At 39.0% G+C, this 22,689-nt stretch overlaps 2 protein-coding genes across 3 annotated transcripts in view; one reads left to right on the forward strand and one right to left on the reverse strand.

Annotated features, from left to right (window-relative positions):
* Positions 1-424: 424 nt before the first annotated feature.
* On the forward strand, positions 425-4,833 carry cldn11a (claudin 11a). Its single transcript, XM_012875747.3, has 3 exons — positions 425-865; positions 1,030-1,194; positions 3,725-4,833. The coding sequence occupies exons 1-3, from the start codon at positions 640-642 to the stop codon at positions 3,991-3,993; spliced, it is 660 nt and encodes a 219-aa protein (XP_012731201.1). The 5' UTR covers positions 425-639; the 3' UTR covers positions 3,994-4,833.
* Positions 4,834-13,998: 9,165 nt separating this feature from the next.
* slc7a14a (solute carrier family 7 member 14a) overlaps positions 13,999-22,689 on the reverse strand; it is a 42,160-nt gene continuing 33,469 nt past the window's right edge. For both annotated transcript variants that reach the window (XM_012875752.3, XM_036128570.1), the window contains 5 exons: positions 19,922-20,130; positions 19,687-19,834; positions 17,444-17,939; positions 17,124-17,360; positions 13,999-15,938 (listed from right to left, as the gene is read on the reverse strand). In XM_012875752.3, coding sequence (XP_012731206.2) covers positions 15,640-15,938; positions 17,124-17,360; positions 17,444-17,939; positions 19,687-19,834; positions 19,922-20,130 — 1,389 coding nt within the window. In that variant the 3' untranslated portion in view covers positions 13,999-15,639. The remainder of the gene's footprint in view (positions 15,939-17,123; positions 17,361-17,443; positions 17,940-19,686; positions 19,835-19,921; positions 20,131-22,689) is intronic.

Below are 22,689 nucleotides of genomic sequence, written 5' to 3' on the forward strand. Positions count from 1 at the left end.
TCTTTCTTTTTTAAGATTTCTGTTTGTTTTCAAGCGTGTCCTCTAACTGAGAATGTGTAATACTTTTAAGTGATGTTGAAAGTGTACTGAAGCATTTTTATCTTGGCCTCATTTTTTTTTACACTTCAACATCTTGTCATTATAACAGTTTGCAGGCGTTTTTAAATATCCACTGGATGTAAGGCTTGCATAAATACATTGAAACCAGTAGATGGCAGCATCTTTCCTATCACTTATTCAGCTCCCAGCTCAACTACCAGCACTGGGAGGATGGATGCAACATTTATTTTAAGAAAGGGGCAGTGCAGTGTTAGACAAGAGAAAAAAAAAAAGTTATTTTAATGCATAGCCTCTGATTGGATGAAAGTTTTAGGGATTTTTTTTTCTTTCACCGAGGCAGTCCTTAAAAATCTTCTACTGCTGGTAAAGTTTATTTCCTTTGGAGTTTGCAGGAGAGCTCACTTGGTGGATTACCTGGGGGAAAACGTGCATGTTTTGCTGGATTTAACCTTTATGTTGGAATATCAGCTTTAGAATAGATTTTTCTCTTCCACATTTTGACAGATCTATTAACCCCACCTCAAACTTTGTAAGGGTTTGTGACCTGCGACAGGTTGCTCTTGACGCAAGCTTTCTGCCATGGCAAACTCTTGCCTCCAACTGTGCGGCTTCATCCTCAGCAGCCTCGGCTGGCTCGGGATTGTGATCGCCACGTCCACGAATTACTGGGTGACGATGTGCAAGTACGGTCCGAACACCTGCAAGAAGATGGATGAGCTTATATCCAAGGGACCATGGGAGGAGTGTGTCATCTCCACAGCTCTCTACCACTGCTCTGCCTATACACAGATCCTGGAGCTGCCAGGTAGATGCCGTTCTCTTTCACGTAACCCAAGCCTCTAACTTTAGCCGTCTCACGCTGTCACTTGAAGTAATGCTGATGAAGTTATTTTTGCTCCCGGTTAGTGCGCCACCTTAGTATGAATAGGAAAAGAAATACCTAAATATAAAAACAATTTTGCTCCACAGCCCACATCCAGACCACCCGAGCCCTTATGATCACAGCGTCTATCCTGGGTCTCCCTGCGGTGATACTTCTTCTCATGTCGATGCCTTGCATCAGCCTTGGAAATGAAGCCCATAGCTCCAAGAACAAACGTGCCATCGTGGGAGGAGTGCTGATGCTTATTGTTGGTGAGAGACTTTTGTTTCAATCGCATATTCTTCTATAGATACAGTGGTTATTGATAAAATGCCATAATTAATAAGCATGATACACGTAGGCTACTGACAATAGGTTCAAACCTTCCCAGTCTTGACGCATTATGACCTGGGCTCACATGCCTACAAGTGTGTTGAGGGTAGAGAGTAGTTAAGAAAAAAAGTAGAAAAAAAGGCACTGTTCCTCCAAAGGCTCCACACATATGCAATCATTCCTGTTTTATTAATAACCCCCTCCCAAAAAAACAAAAACACAGAACCCATCACATTCCTCCTATCCACCTACTCTCATCCACACCCTGCTTTTGTCCTAAGCCACATGGAAATTCCCAGAGTGGCCAACTTAACTGAGATCATAAATATGCAACTGTTGCTGCAGCGTTTTCCACCACCCACTTCCCTGAGAAAGCAACAACTGTTCTAAAATTATTTTAGTTTTCCAACACCTACTTTTTCACAGAAAAAAAACTCTTGCCAACTCTGACTGATATCTCCAAATTTCCTTTATATGAAGACAACCTAAACATGTTTTGTTTTTGTAGAACATACTTATACTTCAGGGCAGTATGTTCTTCTATGTTTGTTTGAATCTTCTACATTTTGCACACTTTGTTCAGAACCTTGCTTCAGGCAATATTGGATATCATACTAGGAATGTGGTAAACAACTACTATCTCTTCTACAAGCTTAATTTCAGCTATGTCACTCTTTGTGATGGAGCTGCAGCAATTTCATGAAGCAGGAGTATTTTTTTTTTACCACTACACAGTCCATAAAAAAACTATTTTTGCTAATTGGTAAAAGCCACTGGGTTAAAAAATGGACATGCACCAGTCCGTCTTTCAGACCTGCCAATCCTAATAGTATATTTAATGCTAAAGAACTATAACACATACAAGAGAAAAATGGATGTCAACCGTTCTTTGAGGTAATAGTTTTGAATTCCTCTCAAAATGAAAGGGTTATAATATAATCCCTATTTATTCATCAGAATGTCTGTCCCTAATCTTTAGCTGGTTATAACCAAGCTCAAAGCAATTCAAAAATATCCATGCTGTTGGATAACACAGACCAAAAATTATCTTTCTCAGTTTTGATGGAATAATATTTTGAAAAATATATAACAAGCACACACACACACACACACACACACACACAAAAAAAGCTTTTACCAGGCGATCACAAATAAAATCTTACCAGGAGAACTTTTTTCCGATTTGAAGTGATTGGTGCATCTCCAGTTAAAAACAACCCTATTGGGTTATCTTGCTAACCCAGTCCTGGATCAAATATGGGAAGATCCAGTCTAACGATGATTAAAAAAACAAAGTTGTGTTATGAGTTTGACCCAGCACACTGAGTTAAGTTTCTAACCCCATAAAATAGCTTAAACTGACCAACACCCAATGATGGGAAGTAAGTGATATTTGGGTCAACATTATTGCTTTCTTCTGTCTTCAGTTTAATTCCATAAAATAACCAGATAAAATAGACAACCTCTCAACAATGGTGCCACTAGGATACTGTTTGTATAAGTAAGCAGTGCCATGGTTGCACAACCCATGGAAGCAGCTGAAAGTATAACTTTTTCACACAGAATACTTTGTGTTTGACTAGTAAAAGTTTAACTGAAATACAGTATTGTAGGTGTCAAAACATTATTTCTAGAACACCATCTGTCACCACGCTCAACATCTATAAGTTCAGCAAGTTTTCCAAAATATTTTGTTTGGCCTTATAAAGTAACTTCAGGTGAAATAATGTAGTAGTTGCCACAGCTAATTATTGCAGGTAAATATGTGGGATGACTGCTTGGAGAACACCATCCACCAAATAAAGCAAACATTTCTTACTGACAAACAACACATAGAAAAAAAAAACACAGTACTGCACTTCTGCGTTAGAGATACTAAAAAATAAAGCCCACAACCTCATAACATCTCAAAAGACGTGTGTATTGACAAAACCTGTTGAATTTAGATAAAATTCATTCTGAGTATAAAACACTGTACATAGTGTTATGAGTCTGTTTTGCCGTTATGACCAGTTATTCAATCAACGTGTGATTTTTGAACAGAGTTAGCAGCTTCTTTTGTGCAAAGCGCTCTGCAGGAAAAAGGCTAATGTCATCTCAAGCGAGAAAACCTGTTTCCTAGAGTGTACTAAAGTCCTTAACACAAAATTATAACTTGATTTTTATTCTTTATAAAATTTGCAGGTGGTTCAGTGAAATTTGATCAGGTTGTTGTACAGTTCACTGTACAGAGCGATCAGGCTGCTTCTCTTCTCTAACAGACCTATCTTCTTTTCTATCATGCAAAGGGCCATTTAAAACAAAATACATGTTTGTCGATACACTATTTTATACACTTCAGCGAATCGCAGCTACTTTACAACCTCAGTTTCTTTTGGTACTGTGCAGAACAAGATCTTTGAGTGCATTTGTCAGCACCATTTAAAATCCCAACCAAATCACTTTTTTTTCTCCTTTCTGCCTCCTTAGCATTCTGCGCTTTGGTGCCAACCATCTGGTTCCCCATCGGTGCCAACATGGAGCCCGGCCTCATGTCTTTCGGCTTCTCCCTCTACACCGGATGGGTGGGCACCGTTTTCTGCCTGCTGGGAGGCGTGATGCTAATGTGCTCATCAGACTCCTCCCCATCGTCTTCGCGCACCTACCAGGACAACAACCATTTTTACTACTCCAAACAGGGAGGTGGCAACCTGCCAGCGGCATCTTCCAACAATCACGCCAAAAGTGCCCACGTCTAGGGTGTGAGAGATTGCCGGTTGCTTGTATATAGAGACATTTGAGCAAAAACAACAAAAAAAAAGTTTTCATATGTTCATGTTCAATTCATGTTCACTGTACAATGTGAAGGAGAACAGACACAAAGAACTCGACTCATCATTCACGCCGCTACGAGATTTAATTGCAAACAGTTTGAGTGGAGCTTTGTTTCTGTCCTGAAGTGGCAATTTTCCAACCTCCACATGAAGGGTGTGGTGTGGACTCACCCCGCTGTTACATAAATATAATTTCTCCTTGTACAAAGCCTTGTTTAATGAGTACACTAATGACGTAATCTGATAAGGGCCTTTGTCACTGAAGATATTTTGTAAACCTTCTTAGTATCAGGTTGTATTGTTTTGATCAAATATGGGAATGGGAGTGTACTGTTTTGTTAAAATGTGTTCCTATTGTTTATGTACATAGAATTTTTTTTTGACAGTATTAATAACTCACAGGTGATGGACTTGATTCAAACAATTTAGCACTGCTTTCTAAATGGAGGATGGTAGTTGTATGGAAAGAGACCCTAAAGGGAAGTTTTACCAAGCAGTGTTTTAATCTCTGTAAAAGAATTAGTATTTGCACTGTAAAACATTGTTTTATTTTATATATATATATATATATATATATATATATATATATATATATATATATATATATATATATATATATATATATATACTGACTTTATAACAGTCAGCATATAGCAAAAATGAAATGTCACATTTTGTATTTTTACTAATTGTGTTCTGTTTTAGGTTTAATGAATACTACTTTGACATAAAAGCATGTGCCATTAAACATTTCTCAACCAGGCATCCAAGTGTACAGGATCTTTTTGTTACACAGGTGTGCCCTAAAAAAATCTGGGTTGTATTTAATAGTTTATGCCTTAAAATTGTAACGGCATTTTTTTTTTATTCGTATATTGAACCGCAACTCAAATATATGTTAAAACATCCTCAGCTATTTACTGTTGCGAGGGTATACTCTTGTTTTACTTTAAATTATGAATGCCAATGAAATAAAAATATTAAAAAAACTAATACATTATTATTGTAATTAAAATACTGGGTTTATTATCTAGGATAGACGTTGGTTTAAGTTATAGCTAAATTGAATTGAAAATGCATTTTATCTCAAGAGAAACTGTAGGGAGCCTGTGCATCTTAAGTATTTTGTTTATTTAGTTAGTGATTAAGCTGCTCCAGTGACTCTTTAAAGAAAAGCTGCAAATGTTTTTGTGATATTGGAAGCTTTAGAGAATCGTGTGTCATTCTTACTCTGTTAAACAAGCAGTTGGTGCAGCCATTGCCAGACTGCAAAGCCATCATTCCTAAGTGTACACTAAGGTTTAAAAACAAACCAGACTTGTGAATACTAAAGAATAAATCATACATAATCATACATCAGTTACAATATAACTTCTGGCAAACCAGAAAACAATAACTCCACTGGAATGTTCATTTTTGGATCATCTTTACAGGACCAAAGCCAAACCAACGGCAGAGGGTTGGAATTGTTTCATATGTACAAAATGATTGGATGGAGTAAAAAATATATATTTTAACATGCAAATTGCTTGTAAATTCATGAATTATACTTTTCAACTTACTCTTTGGTATCATTAACATTAGACCTTTGTCACGTTTAGACATTTTTGGAGTTGACAACCTACCCCAATATGGGTAAAACCAGGGTGGTGGTCTCGTTCGGTCCATTTTTGGTTCAGGCATGTCACGCAGTTAACAAAAAGACTAAAACTTAAACTCAGCATTTTTGCAGTGTACAGTTTTCTCAGCTGAAGCTTTTTAATGTGATATTTTTATCGCACTCATCCCTTTTTTTTGTTGCAGTAATAGAAATTTGTTCACAAACAGAACAGGAGTGATACATGCGTGAGATAGGAAGTAATGTGCCTCCCAATGGCTTGTCATAAGATTTCCGCTGCAGCTCAGCGATTCAGACTGACTGTCTTAGCATATATGAGTATTTGTGCCTGCATTAGCAATGAGAATCCGGGCTGAAACAACAAGACAAGGTGTTTTGCTGGAATTAATCACTGCGCCCTTGGCTGAGTCTAAGGGACAGAAGAGTCTGTCCCTTAGACTCAGAGAGCCTCCCGTTCTCTTCTGGTAACCGCACAGATACGCAGCGGGAGATAACTCTGCCCAGTGTGTGTACTCCTTTGCCCAAATCAAGGTCACTGAGTCATTGCACAGATGAAAACAACATGTGATGTCTCTTTGACGTCAGCTTATCTTCGAACAAACACATTCAAACATCTTGTCTGAGCGCCGATCCTCACTCCGTTACAGTTTCATTTCTAAGTTTCATATGAATTTCCTGGCATGCCTGTGATGTAGGTGAGCCATCATCACGGCGGAGTGTGAATTCCCTGAAAAAGGGAAACTGTTCCTGGTAAGAGCCATCTAGTTCACATGAGACAGATGGAAGGGTACTGAGCAAATAAGCCGTCCTGTATTGATGAAACGTGATGAAATTATAAACACCATGATTAAACATTTGCTGTTGAAAACTGCTGTTGATGTTTATCGGATTTTCTGCCTGAGTATCCAGCGTTCATAAGCCCAGTTTGCTGATTGTATTGTATCAGGAACCGCTCCGCAGACCTCTTCCTGTTTCCAGGTTTAAAGAAAGAAGGAAATGAACACAGGGGCAGAGACCTTCACTTTTAGAGACATATCCTGTGGTCTGATGAAACTAAAATCAAATTGTCTGACCATGAATGGGGGAAGCAACGTTGAAGTTTGCGTACCCAAAAACACCCTCCTAACTGTGAGGGGCAGCAACGTCATGTTACGAAGGTGTTTTGTGGCAGGAGGGACTGGCGTACCTCACAAAACAGATTACATCATGATTAATGAACTTTATGTGAAAACATTGTAGCAACATCTCAAGACATCAGCCAGGAAGTTAAAGCTTGGACATAAATGAGTCCTCAAAAAGGGTAATCATCCTAATGATGTTGAGTTACAAATTGGCTTCAATTCAAGTATGTGAGTGTTTTGGGGAGGTCATCATAAAGTGCTGATCTTGATGACTGGAAACTTTGTTGGCAGAATCGAAAACGTGTGTGTGAGCAAGGCGGCCTACACGCCTGACTCGGTTAAGCCGGTTCTGTCAGGATGATGTGGCCAAAACGCCAGCAAACGTTTGTAAAAGCTTGTCGAAAGGATATATGCAAAATGTTTGGCACTCGGTTTAAAAGGCCATTCTGATAATTCAAATGAAATGTGTATAAGCTTCTGAATTTAAAGAAAGTTAAAAATAAAGAAATGTGTAGCAAGGAAAGATGATTACTATGAACCATAGTAAATAACTATAAATTTTAGTCTCAGTTACCATCCATACAAATATGACATAATTTTTTCAATCTCATTATTTTAGCATTTGGTAACTAGAAAAATGTAATCCTAACCGCCTTAAAACTGGGAAAAGTTAGTCTGATTCAACACCAGCCAGTGATATATAATAAATTGCCTTTTTATACGGCGCATGTAAATAGGGCTGGACGACAATTAGTTAATAATATATATTGATCCATAGACATATATTGAAGATCAGTAAATATATTGAAGGGTCAGTAAAAACTTCAATAGAATAACAGTTTTCCTTCCATTTGCATTCTAGCCTATCATTTAGGTTAATATTACAGTCGTTACATCCTCCCAACCAATCACAAAGGCAGACCCAGGAATGCTCCGCTACCAAGCTCCGCCCCCTTCAAAGAGTTCACGTGTTCTTTTTTCTTTTTTAAAAGATTGTAGTTTTGGTAAAAAATTGTTTGAATAAAGAGTTGAGTTTGAAATCTGTGTGTGTGTGTTCTGTATCTAAAAATAGGTCGCCAAGCATCAGAATAAAATGGCCAGGGCTGCACTTAAAATATATGCTTTGAATTTGTTGATAATATCAATATCGATCCAATATGATTTCTATTTTAGCGATATGCATTTTTCTATATCGTCCAGCCCTACGTGCTACCATGCATAACTCTAGAAACCCCCTGAAAGAGGCGGTGCTGTTTGTCCTGTGACTGTATGTGTCCACATTTATTGCACACCTTAATAAATGAACAAGCCTCTGTTTAATCTTTGCAGTAAATAACTTTTCATTGATACATGGAAGCAATATTAACAGTTCAGCAAAATACAGTGCACCTAGGAGATAAAGTAAGCACAAATTTGAAAGAAACTATCAAAAAAACAAAACACAACAATAATATACCACAAATGTACAGAAGAGCAACAAAATATTTAGTCGATGCAAGGGAAGCCAGTCTCAACAAAGTCTTACACACATGGACTGGACACTTGGCCGCAAACATAGAACATGTGCAGAACATGGCATTCCTTCTCCGATACAAAAGAAACACAGAGTAGCTGACTTTAAAAGCAACAGTGACAATATTTAAATGTTTTTTTTTTTTTTTTTTGTAGTTTAGCTCTCATAGCTTGGTAATAAAATAATTTCAGCATTGTTTTCTCTCTCTTAAGATCCCTAAACTGTTTAAAGTCCTATGAACCTCTAAGTAAACCAATTCAAATTCATTCAAAGGAAAGTTTATAAATTAGCTCTAACTTTCTAAGGACTACATTTATTCAAAAATATATTTTAGCAGTTTATATCAGGCCTCCTTGTGATTAAACAGATGCTCATGAAGAACTAACAACCCCGCCTTGTTCAGCTCAGCACACCCACCCAAGGAGGTCCTGTAGATGGGAAACAGCTGTAGAAAAATACTTCTTCTTCATTCACATCCTTTAGCAATGTACTTTTATATGGGTCATCTATGGGGAGGACAAATGAATCTAATAAAGTCACTGAAGTCCAGACTAATAACTTATCTTTTTATATATATATAAAAAACATGAGCAAATATTATCTAGTGAATATTTATTTTCTTCTTTTCATTTGTTTCTTGTGATTTTCCTCATGAAAGAAATGATGTCCCCTTGTTGTAAAACAGCTTATGAACTGATAATACCCAGGAGGTCAGCTCTAAGGTACATTAATAACCATGCTTTCTGTAAAGGAACGGTGAAACTAAACAAAAAACAAAAAAAACATACTTTGGCTTGGTTGAGGTTGAGCGTTGGACAGATGCACACACAAAAAAACTGCTGGGTTAGTTCTTTAATCTAAAAGCTGGACTTATGCTGTTAGGTAGAAGTTGGGTAGTTAAACCAAGTAAGAAAAGAAAAACCCCGGTGACCCACTTTGTTGGACTAGATAAGTTCTGAACTATCCAAAAGATCTGACCAGACACTGAAATTGTCCAACTGCATGAAGTAAGAACTAGTAAGACTAAAATATTGCCATGCAATCATTTTAACCTCAATGGGTTGTGTTAATGAGTTTTGTTCAGCATAGAACAAGTTTTTTCACCTAAGTTAACATTTCCCTCTAATCCGCTTAGTAAATATCTCTAGATAGCTGTGTGCGACATTCACTTTTTAACCAATCAAGCTGGATTGGGTGGACTTTCCACACTTTCCTCTGAACTGTTTATTCAGCTGCTGCTGTGACTCGTTTTTTTTTTCTTAGTGTCTAAGCCAAATGAATGAAAGTCTATGAATCAGTAGTTTGACTTTCCTTTTTAGTAACCACATCTGCAACCTTAGATGAAGAGACTTTTAAAGCAACAAAGTTCTTGACTTTATATTTTGACTGCAGCTTAACTGTAAATTAAATCTTCATGCGTACAACCCAAACTGGTTATTTGCTAAAAAGAAAAAACAGATTTTTAGCTACTTCCATTCACTGCCACTATGTTTTACACAGCTCCTAGAAACACAACCCAGTATGCTGTTATACTGAATCAACCCAGTGCTGGGTCGGTCAATGTCTGACCCAGGACCGGTTTAGCAAAATAACACCAATTGGGCTGTTTTTAAACCCAGCAGTTTTTAGAGTGTATACAGTAAGTAAGCATTTTATAGATATCTGAGAAAGGGAGTTAGTCTTCACATCAGATCAGTTTGCTACATAGTTCTGTCAAATGGAGCCATGGTTTCCAGATCTGGAGGAGTGAAGAACTTAATTTTACACACACACACACACACACAAAATAAATAAAATAAACACCTTATTAAATTTTTGGTTTGTTGTTAAAACAAAACAAGAAAAAATTAAAAAGACACAACAATAAATAAAACAATCCTAGGCAGTGTTTTTAGAAGCTACAAAGCTTTTAAAACAACAGAAAAAATGTATTTTCCTTTACCACCCTCGGTAACTAGCTAAAACCAGGGCTCCAGGGCCGAGGAGATCTAAGCCTGAATTTGGTTTTGTGAAATTTCCGTTTCTTCCTGTTGAGATCTATAACAACATGCAAGAACAACATTTAGCAACTGAGCCTTGTGCACAAGAACATGCTGGACATTCACCAGACAGTCACATTTAGGCGCAGGTGTGGACCACAAGTGGACATCAGAACACACGGTCACGTACATCTGTATCTGCACATGCATTCACCAAGTCCGTTAATCGCACACGCAGAGCATAAGAAATAGAAAAGAGGACCGGTCCAGAAACTGAGACATGAAATCAAATGTATTTGCATGTTTGTTTTGGCAGGGCCGCGACTACAAAGCTTTTGAAAGTTTTGGACATCAAACTGAGGTTATATGGTCATGTAAGTAATTCTAGTTAAGTGTAGGGGTGGACAATATAGTAAAAAACATCCTGTCGTCACTTTCTTTTACAGCAATATCAAGATATTATCAAAGTTCTAGATGTTATTATCAAAGTGATAGCTATTAAGAAAAAAAAGAAGATAAAACATTTACGTCAGAGGGCAATGCTAAGAAGATTTTATTCAGTTTTGCCCAATCTTATCAATTTGTGTCAAAGAAAACTGGCATTTAAAAGTACAAACTCAAGACTTGATTTCAAAGATAGACAGAAAGAAGACAACCCAAGTAAAGTGCACTTTTGAGACATTGTAGGGATGTAATAGTATGTGTATATAGTATGATGTTTCGTGTGTTCAATCATGAGTGTTTTAATTCATCAGTTCTCAATTTGATAAAATCTAATGTTATTGCTAAGATTAGCATATTTCAAACTCAAAACTAGTATCAGCAGTAGTAGTATCTTTCATGGTAAAGCTTTTTACTGTGAAGGTTTGAAGGAGGTTGTGCCTCAGTTTGTCGGCTGCCTCTGCACTATCAGAATAAACCGTCCTCAAAAGGCTTCAGGGAAAAATATTTTCTTTATGCCAGTAGCCCAGAAGATCTGACCAGCTGGTAGCTGTTAAGCTGACAAATGAGAAGAGAGCCAGCTAGAGGTTCAGCACCTCTCGTGTTGCCCTCTGACTCCTTTCTTCTTGAGTCTGTACCTACGCGTGTGCGTAGCTGCATTGTATATGCAGTTAAAATACCAGAGTTTTTCCACATCATTTCAAAACATTTTCATCTTTTTATTGAGATAATTCAAATATATAAACATTGCATAACTACTACATAAAACAAGCTTTTGATGCCGAAGGGAAATGTAGGGAAACAAGGCCCCTCCAAAAGGGAAATTTGTTTCATCTTAATAGCTTATGTCCACATTTGAACCATGTTTGGTGCCAAAGAAGACCTGGAATATTTTAAAAAAAAACAACACCTTTTTCAATAGTTTGCACCCACATGTGCACTTCATATTCAGAGTTTAACCCACATAACATACGTAGAGGCCTACATATTTATGTGGCTTTCTGAATCACAACACGGAAACTTTTTTTTTTCACATTCACGTTGTGTTTTTTCCTGCATCTCTTTCCATTAAACTTGAGGTGTAACCGCAAGAAGTAAAAGACAGAATAAAAGGTAAACTGTCAAAGAAAACACAGGTTACAATTGTTTGGAGAGATTATTTAGCCTCAGACTGCTTTAGCCACATTGACGAGTTTCTTCTTTTTAATTTATATGTACTTCATGATCTAATTGTTATATCGCCCACCCCTACCTAAGTAGTATACAAGAAAAGAACAGACATATTTAAATGTGTGCAAATACTTGCCGAGTACTTGCAGGAAGGATTGATAACCCTTGAGGCTCTCAGATTATGTTTGTTTCTGCTATATTCAAAATTTCAAAAAAATAGATAATAGCGGGTATTTTACAGTTATTTTCAGCTTGATTTTATTTTTTAATTATTTTTATTTTCTTTAAAAGTGACCTTTAAACATAAACCGGATCATCGGAATGTTCCATCTTCACCGTTATCAAACCCCAGTCAGATATGACAGCAAGTTCATGTGATAGGGACCTGTCTGTATTTGCATATTGAAGTTCTTTAAACATATTAGATTCCAAAACCGCAAGGAAAGGATCTTTATTTTTTTAATGGTTTTGATGATCGTGGTAGGAGGGAGAAGTAGGATGGGTGGGGGAGGGTTTAGCGTGGCATCCTTAGATTTAGTGCATTAGACAAATAAGGCTTCCCTGACAGGGACTAATGCAGCAACAGGGGGCACAAGGAACAGGTAGAGGTGCAACAATCAGCATAGACAGCAGCACCAGAAGCGATTGAAGGAGCAACCCTACCCCCAGCGTGATGGCATAACAGTGTGCTATTTGGTGTTGGTAAAAATCCCACTTACTGGATATAGAAATACCTCTGCATATGTTTCACAATGCCTTTTTGTGTAAAGCTCTTTTTCCAACCCGTGCTTGTCCTGCCTTTCAATCCTAACTGTAACAACCTCACGTTTTGAATGCAATAAGAAAGAACCTCATAGGTTTTGGATCTTGCAGCAATTGATACCGTCTGTTTATGCAACATATATATATATATATATAAAAAAAACTGCAAACATATGGAGTTAAAGTTTGGTGCACTTATACTATTCTGGGACTTGTGGGTTGAACCCCCTAGGAGGGAAATAAGTGCTCCGGTGACAAATCAGATGAGATATAGCAGACACTGTTAAATCAAATTGGAGCAAGTGGATCGACAGACCATGAGCAGATCGCTGTTCCATTTCCAGAGTGCAAGCCAATCTTTGGTGGTCTATTACTTGCAACTCGGAGAGGCACTCCCTGATGAGACCGTCCGATTGATATCAAGAGAGGAGTTAAACGGTAAAGGGATGATGGAAGAGTTGGGCTGGAGCAGAAAACGAGTCGTGGACATTTGTAGAGATAAAGTGACGGAAAACCATGAAGGAAGAGCAGAGGAGAGAAGATATTATAAACAGGAAGGATTTGATTTAAGCTTTTCTTTTCTCCTCTCTAATGTAAAAGATAACCAAAATAGGTCAAATTAAAACTTTGCAAAATTGAAAAGATAATTAATTCCTTACGGGTGTTACATAGAGAAAGAACCTCATAGGTTGGGATACAAAAGCACAGAGAAAGGACGACATGACTTTCATTTCTATAAACACAGCAGGTTGCCTAGTAGGATTCCCCCTATTCTCGCTTTCTGTGTATCTACCGAGTCTAATCTCTAAATCCTGTTAAGGTAAACTGATGAGCAATCCACATTGCACATTTGTTTTTGGTTGTGGGTGGACTGATTTCATTTTCATGCAAGGTAATAATAGGAAAAACAAAAGAAGCACACTTTTAAATAAAATGTCTGAAGAGCCCACTTTGTACAAACACAGACAAAGAAATTCATGTAAAGCTTGGGTTTGAGTGCACATAGTGTACAGAGCCTTGTAAAAGTACACATTTTTTACATATTGTTATGCCAAACCCTCACACTTCTGTATTTTAATAAAATGTATGTGATGGACCAACACAAGGTGAAAACTCTCATTCCTTTGCACTCATCCCTCTGAACTCTGATACCCATAAATTAAAACCTGATGCAACCAATTCCCTTCTGAAGTCACCTAATAGGTAAATGCAGCTAGCCTCTATGTAATTTGATCTCAGTATAAACACAACTGTTCTGTGAAAGCCTCGTTAGAGAACATCGAGGAACAAACAGCATTACAAGGGCTGGCAAAAAAAAAAAAAAAAAAAAACCAGGCAGACCCGAGATAAAGCTGTAGCAAAGATTAAAGCAGGGTCAGGTCAAAAATAGCTCAATCATTTTAAGATTACAAAGCACTGTTCCATCATTCAAAAATGGGAAGAGTGTGACACAACAGCAAACCTATGAGGACATGGCCTACCATCTAAACTAGGGAGTATTAATCAGGGAAGCAGCCGATGTGCCTGCAGAAACTTAGGAGAAGCTGCACAGATCAACGACTCAGATAGTAGGATCTATTCACATGACAACTATTAGCGATGCCCTTCACAAATATGGCCTTTATGGAAGAGGGGTAAGAACATGCTGTTTGTATTAAAGTGAGGAGTAAGTAGTCCAAATTGGAGTTTTCCGGCAACCTTGCTGGGGACACGCCAACCACATGGAAGAAGGTGGTTCTACTCAGCAAAGACCAAAATTAACGATTTTGGCCATTCTGCAAACTGCCATCTTGTGCATTATGGTACCCCATCCCCCCTCCAACCTCCAACATCCAGTGGCGAAGGATTACTGTGGCAGCATAATGCTGTGGGAATGGTTTTCTTCAGTACAGCATAGAGGCTGGAAAGCATTGAAAGGAAGGGCGGTGGAGTTAAATACAGGAAACCTGCAGGAAATCTTTCGACAAGCAGATGTGTGCCCGAGGGGAAGAGGTTCACAATCTAAATGCCCAACCAGAGTTACAATGGAGTGGCTTGAATACAAACTTTGCTTTGTGTTGATCTCTCACACAAAACCCAATAAAATAGATTGAAGTATATCGCTGGAATATGACCAAATATGAAAAAAAAGCTTAGATTATTTGAATACTTTTGCAAGGCACAGTACCACAAACACGCACACACGGGCTAAATCAAAGTAGAGAACAGACACGACCAGAAAAACACACACAGTGGATGAAGGCACTATTACAAGCAAAGTCCAAGTACTAGTTATCACAGAAAACGTCGACACCCTTTACCCCCAAATCCCAGGCGAAACCCCTCAGGCTAGATGCTAAGATCAGGTTTGTCCAGATTTCTGTGCAAAAGGTTTTTGCCAGACAAAGTCAGACTTTGCCATAGGAAGTCATTATTTATCATACTGTCATTAACCTTTCCTGTCTGTCTGCCTGTGCTGGAACAGGAAGACAGCTGCTGACTCATCTGTCTGTTGCCCATCACCCTTTTCTCTCCTGTGCCAAACTTCTTGACTAAACAGTTAAAAGTCGCTCAGTACAGCATATCATTTCTCCGCTTCATCACAAAAACACATTGTGTCTTATCTCTCGCGCTGTTCACACTTTTTTTTCTCACATGCCTCCCTTTGTTTGGGAACTTGGTTAAAGAGCCTGAATCCGTGAGAGTGTGAAGACATTTATGTCCGCATTTGTGTAGGGGCGGCATGCCAAGCGTAGTCGAGTATGGTAAAAGACAAACTGTTCTGTCCCCCCCCCCAAAAAACAAAAAACAAAAAAAAAAACAATCTAGCCCAAGGGTTCGTACACATAAAACAAATACACACTCGTGCAAGCATGCAAACACACTCACACAGCCGCTATCAGTCATGCACTCACACATGGTCCCCCTCCCTCCCCCCCACGCAGCAGACAAGGCAGTACATTCAATGTAACACAGAAGTCAGTCCCTTCAGAAATCCATCGGGTCCTCCTCCGCAAGGCCATTGTTAGCAATGGTTCTGCCTCCACCTTTTGATGCAACCCCGTCACTTTCGGCTTTGGCCTTTGGAGGCGGGGTCGCCCCTGATTCCCCCTCGAGTGCACCCCAGGTGTCAGTGGTGGGCGGATAGAAATCGTCGTCGAAGCCGCGGAAGCCTTCGTCCACGCCTTGATCGTAGCGCTGGTAGGTGGAGGCGTGCACCTCGTTTTCCCTGGCGGTGATCTCCAGAGTGCTGTTCCACATGCCGTAGCCGAAGTAGATGAGCACACCTGGAGGGATGCACAATTACATCTCGGTAAACACGCAAACAAATGCTTGAAGTGGTTGAACAAATGGAGGTCTGGTGCACAATAAGGGACAGTTAATATTGCTTTAAATGCAAACAACCTGTCATAACTGCAAAAACTATAATGCATATTAAGGTCCGTCTAAAATTTAACATTACTTTCAATCACATAGACTCGTTTAAGGAAGGATGCAGCTGCCGAAACATTTCGTATTTTTACGCCTTTGCCCTATTTTTCTTTACGTCCGTTAAAAACTTACACCCTTTATACATATTCTGTCACATTACAACCACCAACCACAACGTATTTCATTGGGATTTTATGTGGCCAATGAATAATTGTGAAGCACATATTCTAAAGTGTGCTGAAATGTGGTATTTTTACCTCTTTGACTCTGATACCCTAATTAAGATTCAGTGTAACCAAACAGAAATACCAGACAAGTCAGATTAAAGGAGCTGAGCTGAGAGAAACTGTCAACGGGACGACTAGCTGTGAGCTCCACAAATGTGGCCTTTGCGAAAGAGTGAAAAGAAGAAAGCAGCAGATTAAAGAAAGACACAAGAGATACAATTGGCTGTTTGCTACAAGCCAGGGAGTGCATACCACAAACAGGTGCAAGAAGGCGTATTTTTTTTAACCTTCATGCAAAATGCTACAAAACTTAGAATGCCCTTCACCCAGAACAACCGTCTTGGGGTGGTTTGAAACACGGGGGTGGCAACATCATGCTGCGGGGAGGCTCTTTTTCAGCAGGAACTGGAAAACTGGGGAAAACTGACAGAAAGGTGGATGAAGCTAAATGCGGGGCAAACCTGAAAGAAAACCCGGTAAAAGTTGCAAAAGGTGCTGTATGAACAGCCAGAGGGAACAGCAAGAACCCCACACCCCAAGGTTTTAGCCGATAATCTTGAAACAGGAAGAGCTGGACAGATTATTTTAAAAGAAAAGAAAACCTGATACATTTTTGTTCCCTTCGAAGGAAAGAAATACATAAAAGAAATGCTTTCTTTGCAAAGGGAACCATTAGATAAATAATTCCTGGTGTTCATCAAGGTAATGTTAGCAGAAGTATTGCGTGAAACCCAAACCTATTTCTGATCTGTCCTGGACGACAGCTGCATCCTGCCCGTGACTAACATTTTCTCTGGCAAAGTGTCTGCTCACCAACGAGGCACCAGATCGAAAATCGAATCCAGGTGATGGCCGATAGCTTAAGCATGAGGTAGATGTTGACCAGCATGGCTGAAGCAGGTACGAATGGCACGCAGGGCGCCATGTAAGGCAGCCGCTTGGGGTTCTCCGGCTGCTGGAGGATGATGATGATCAGCAGGGCAATGAAGATGATGAGGAAGATTAGCAGCAGCAAGGCCCACCAACGACCATCCGTGATATAGTTGGCTCCTGAAAAAGGAAAGGAAGTAAGGGGTGATTGGATTTTGCAGTACTGTGGCAGTAAGGTGAGGTTGGAGTAGGGTGTTGCTCACCAAAAATGATGAAGGAGCAGAAAACGAAGAACAAGATGAACAGCAGTAGCACGCACACAGTGACGGTTTTCCCTGTGACTGGAGTTGGCCTGTCCATTTTGCCAGGGAGGCCAAGACGGATTCTCAACGTATAGTAATGAGGTCCGATCAGCTTCTTGAGCCGCCGGGACATCCCTCCCTCCGACTCCTCCGCTTCGATGCCCGTTGTCATATCCACCGTGCCGTAGTTGGGATGGCTGGCGCTGTACGCATTTTTATCGGGTTTCCCGATCAGCATCTCGTTGTCACCCAGCGACGGCAGGTTTTTGGCCCCGCAGGTGTTGGTGGCCGGACCTCCGTACTCGTCGACCTCGCTGGTCGGAGAGCAAGCTTCTTTCTCGCACTCAGCCAGAATGCCTTCCTTTTTCTTCTTGCTCTGCTCCTCAGAGAGAAAGTTCACAAAGCCATGGATGTCGCCCTCAGGTTGGTAACGTAAGAGCAGCACGCAAAGGCTCACCTGCGCAGCGTGAAGGACAGAGAGAGCATAATCAGGAAACCAAACTGAAAGATTGGTTTGTGCACACTTTGTGCAGCTGTGTTCCTATTTTTTTATAGCCCTAAAGCTATCACAATAACTAACACTAAAAGTTTTCTCCATTAGCTTCAGATCATTACATCTCAAGTTTGCAGATATTTTACTGACCCCATGGGGATCATAATATTGCCATTTAAACCGAACTTGGCTTCCGATGCATTCGGTTTTTGCAAATATTACTAACAACCATTAAACCTTCACACATTTTAGTGTGTTCAAATTACAGACTTCAGTGTATTTTAATGGGATTTTATGTGCTAGAGCAACACAAAGTTTTTCAAATACAACTCTGCATGTGGAGCCCTGTTCGCTTCAAATCTTTCTGGGGTATGACTCTACCAGCTTTGCAGCTAGGAACCGAATCTTTTGCCAATTCTTGCATTAAGATTGCATTAGGATTCTTGCCAGATTAAGTTTGATTTAAGTTTGGACTTTGAGTGGGCTATTTAATCAGCTAGCTGTGGTTGTATGTTTAGGGTCATTATCCTGCTGGAAGGTTGACTTCCACCTTCATCTTAATTCTTTTTCAGCCAATAACAGTTGTCCTTACAGGATTGGCTTGTTCTTACATAGATTCAACTTTTCATTAAGTCTTTCCATCTTCTCTGTACATACATTCCACAAGATTATCCTGCCACCACCATGATTCACTGTTGGGCTGGTGTGTTCAGGATGATGTGCAGTGTTATTTTTTTTTACACCCAAAATGTCTGCATTTTTATTCTTTGCTCCCATTTGAACAGAGCACTTTCTTCTGTATGTTTACTCCTTTTGCTTTGTGGCTTACAGCAAATACCAAGTAGGATTTCTTATAGCTTTCTTTTAACAATTACTTTTTTTTTTTTTAGAAAGGCCAGATTTGCAGAAAGCACAACCAATAGTTTTCCCATCAAAAGATTCTTCTGCCTGCGCTGTGGATCTCTGTAGCTTCTCCGGAGTTATTAGGGTTCTGTTGGTTGGTTCCCTAATTGATGCTCTCCTTGCCTAGCCTGTCAGTTTAAATTAGCAGCCATACCCTGGTAGGTTTGCTTCTGCCACTCAAACATTTTTTTAATGATGCACTGAACAGCGCTTTCTGAGATGTTTGCTGCTTCTCATTCTTTGGTGTTGTTTTACAACACAACTTTGTCCCTGAGCTGTCTCCTGTGTTCCTTGGCCTTAATGATGCTGTTTGTTGACCAATCTTCTCTATCCAAACTCTTGGATATAGAACATTCACAGAACATCTATATTTACATTAGGATCAAATTAAACAAGGGTGGGTTTACTAATTAGATGATTTCTGAAGGCAGTTGGATGACCTTGATTTCATTTAGAGCTATCAGAGTAAATGAGTCTTTATACAAATGCAAACATTTTAAAATCATCTATATTTTCTACTTCCGCTGCACAATACTGCGTTACTTGGTGTTGGCTCATCATAAAAAAAACAATCCCAATAAAATGCACTGAAGTTTGAGTTTGCAACATTATAAAATATGTAAAAAGTACAAGGTGTATAAATACTTCTGCAACTGATTTGAAGTTATGTTTTAGTCAGTCCAGTGATAGACCCCACAGATTGAGGAAGGACAAAAGCAGAAAGAGAATGCATCTTCATTTGTGGTCAGATGCCACGCGTCCCAACCCAAGGTGCAGTATGTTTGTAACCCCAGTGTTCATCACTCACTAGAGTATAAGCCAGCAAGGTCCCTATGGACATCATCTCTATGAGGTCTCTGAGGCTGACTAGAAGGGACAAAAGGGCAGCCAGAAATCCTGACACCACACAAGCCACAGCAGGGGTCTCTGTGTATGAGGAAACACTGGCCAGGAACCTACACACACAAAATATTAATCAGGCTCATTAACACACATCATTTATTCTTTAAATGAAGCAGAATGAGGTAAGAGGGTAGACTTACTTAAACAGGAGGCCATCCCCTGCCATTGCGTAGATGACCCTTGGCATGGGGAACAGGGACCCCAGGAGGGAAACAGTCAGTCCAGCTATCGATCCCACGGCAACTATGTACTTTGCAAACATACAGCCATGGATGGAAAACATCTCCATCAGCGGAGCGTCTTCATCGATTTCACTGTATGGGACCATCAGCGTTAGTATCACAGAGACCTGAAGGAAAGGCACAAATATGGCGTCGCTTGTTACTGAGAACGCTACAACCTTTATCTACTCGCAAAGATCAGGACCTTTAAACACTGGGTACACAAAAATACACTGCAGCATAGTGGGCTACATCTGTGTCTTTGATATGGGAAACCTGCGTTTGAATCCAGGTTGTAAAAGGAAGTGCATGAGGTTTGAAAACTATGCCAAGTCTGTGTGCAAATTGTAATGATTTGCTATGGCGATCCCTGAATAGGACTCACATATACAGAAGCAGAACAACTCATCAAATTCTTAAAACATAAAAACAAAGAACGTTCATGAAATAGTTTTTTTTTTTTGGCTCGATTGAAGTGCATTTTGTTATTACATGAATACAGTCATTAGGCTTTAGAGGCTACTGAATGGACACCACATTCTTATAATTTTGGTTTTATAGAAATGTTATTTTCAGCCCCATCGCATGCAAATTGCTCATTAGTCATTTTCCTCTCTCTTACTGTGTGTACGTCTGTGTCTATGTGTCTGTGTTTTTGTCCTTGTGTCTGATGTGTGAAATCATGCAGGGCCACCTGTCAGAGTTGATATGCTGCAACAGAGCTGAATTTGCATGTGCGCTACAAAAAGAGAGACTGATTAAAAAAAAAGATGGACCCCACACACAGATGAAATAAAGGTATGTATTTCAGTTAAATATTTAACCTCCTGACAGGAAATGTAATTTGCCAATTTTTGACCATAGCACTATTTAGAATCTATCTATAGTTTTATGAGGATAAAGAAAATGTTGGCTCATAAGTTACAGCAGTGTCTACATTTATTGGCAGCGCTGGTACAGAAATGTTAAATGACAGAAAAAAGAAATAAATGTTTTATTGCTGAGGCATAATCTGACACAAAAATGTCTTTGTCAAAATTACTTTGAGTGCATTTATTCAGTCTGGGAAAATCCCATATGAAGAGAAAAACCTTCCTAACAAAATTTCCAGTAATACCATTATCATCCTTTCACATTTTTTTGTTTAATTTTTAAATACACATGAGTTTTAAGTCGATCAAAGTAATTAAAAATGTATTACTTCCTGTGTCCCCTGGAAGAAATGAATTTCTTAGCTACTCAGGAAACATAAGAGAACATGTCCTTCCAGAAAGGCAGATGTCTGTTTCTCATCATAATTAACTAAATGAAAATTGATGTTTGACTAAGCTTGCCTACTGTACATCCACGGACAGAGCAATGATAAAAAAAAAAAACTCCAAACAGTTGGAAATGTAACAAACAAGGTTAGACAAGGACGGATGTCTACCTTCCCACACAGTGAAGAGGAAAGTCATGGAGGGTAAAATATGCTGAATTAATTAGGTTAGAATGAAAATGTGGAAAAGCACATCATGCTCTTATTAGTTTGCATATATCATCATGAAACTCTAGTTAGAGCAAAACTACAGCGATTCTTAGGTGTATGAGTTTTTGGGTTTCTTTATGTCTTTGTTTCTTCTCTGTTGTTCATGTTTTGTAGTTGCTACCATCCTCTGTGGATTAGGTGCCCAGTCCAGTCTTCTTTTCTATATGCATTTTGTATTAGATTCTTCCTTTTGCAGGGCAGTCAAAAGAAGCCGGTCGACGGCGGCAAATCGCCGTCTATTGCAGCTCTTGCTGCCGTCTACTTTTCCCCGATTATACATCCCAAAAATCACCTTAGCATCTGTCTCCACTGAGAGCAACATTAACGACTGATTGGGTTCCTTGTTCCAACCGAGATGCTACTTTTCTGATCAAAACACAGAGCGGTGTTGTGACGAAAAGTGCAATAAAACCGTGAGAACCGACGTGAGTTTTGAAACTGCAAAGCTTTGTCTTAAGCGGAAGATCAATCACAGCACACAGCACCGCGTTCATAGACCAGTGTGATGCATTCATGAGCGTCAAAAAGCTATGGTGCATTCAAGAGCATGGGACATTTCAAACTTACAAGGAAAGAGGCATAAAACGGAATAGAACTTAACTCATACAGTAATGTATTTATCCAGAAACAGCGTGGGCTTTCTTACAATACTGAATGCTCTTTAATTGTATTTCTGATATTTTTTGATTATGCACATGTGTTAGCTTTTTATTCTGAAAAATCTATATTACATATAATATAATATAATATTACAGCAGCAAATTATCAAAGTTTTTCAGGGGATGCATTTTGTGTTTGTCTCTAGAATCCTCGCCGATGATATGATATTGTGTTTGTGATGAGTGCAAGTGAAATTAAACTGAGATAAGAGATTTCGAAAGAGTGATATGACTGAAATAAATTCAACATGTAAATTCAATTTCAAATTCCAACCCTGTTTTTTTATCATTAAAATTCGACTTTGTTCGTGAAGAAATGTTACGATCGTTTTTAGAACAGAACTGTGAATAATAATAATAAGATGACTAGACCTCACCTAATCTGATATGTTTTATGTGGTGCTAGTAATTCAAATTAAACAAATTTTATGCAAATGGAGATTACCTTACCTTGTTAAAACATGATGATAACATCAGGTGAAAAAATAATGTTTTAAGAA

Source organism: Fundulus heteroclitus, unplaced genomic scaffold (genome assembly GCF_011125445.2).
Source record: "Fundulus heteroclitus isolate FHET01 unplaced genomic scaffold, MU-UCD_Fhet_4.1 scaffold_100, whole genome shotgun sequence".
Classification (NCBI taxonomy): domain Eukaryota; kingdom Metazoa; phylum Chordata; class Actinopteri; order Cyprinodontiformes; family Fundulidae; genus Fundulus; species Fundulus heteroclitus.

Bases quoted from the DNA above. Each gene is read 5' to 3' on its own strand.
- cldn11a (XM_012875747.3), top strand. From the start codon at position 640: ATGGCAAACTCTTGCCTCCAACTGTGCGGCTTCATCCTCAGCAGCCTC. The intron at 866-1,029 runs GTAGATGCCGTT...TTTGCTCCACAG, and splicing joins ACAGATCCTGGAGCTGCCAG to CCCACATCCAGACCACCCGA. The intron at 1,195-3,724 runs GTGAGAGACTTT...CTGCCTCCTTAG, and splicing joins AGTGCTGATGCTTATTGTTG to CATTCTGCGCTTTGGTGCCA.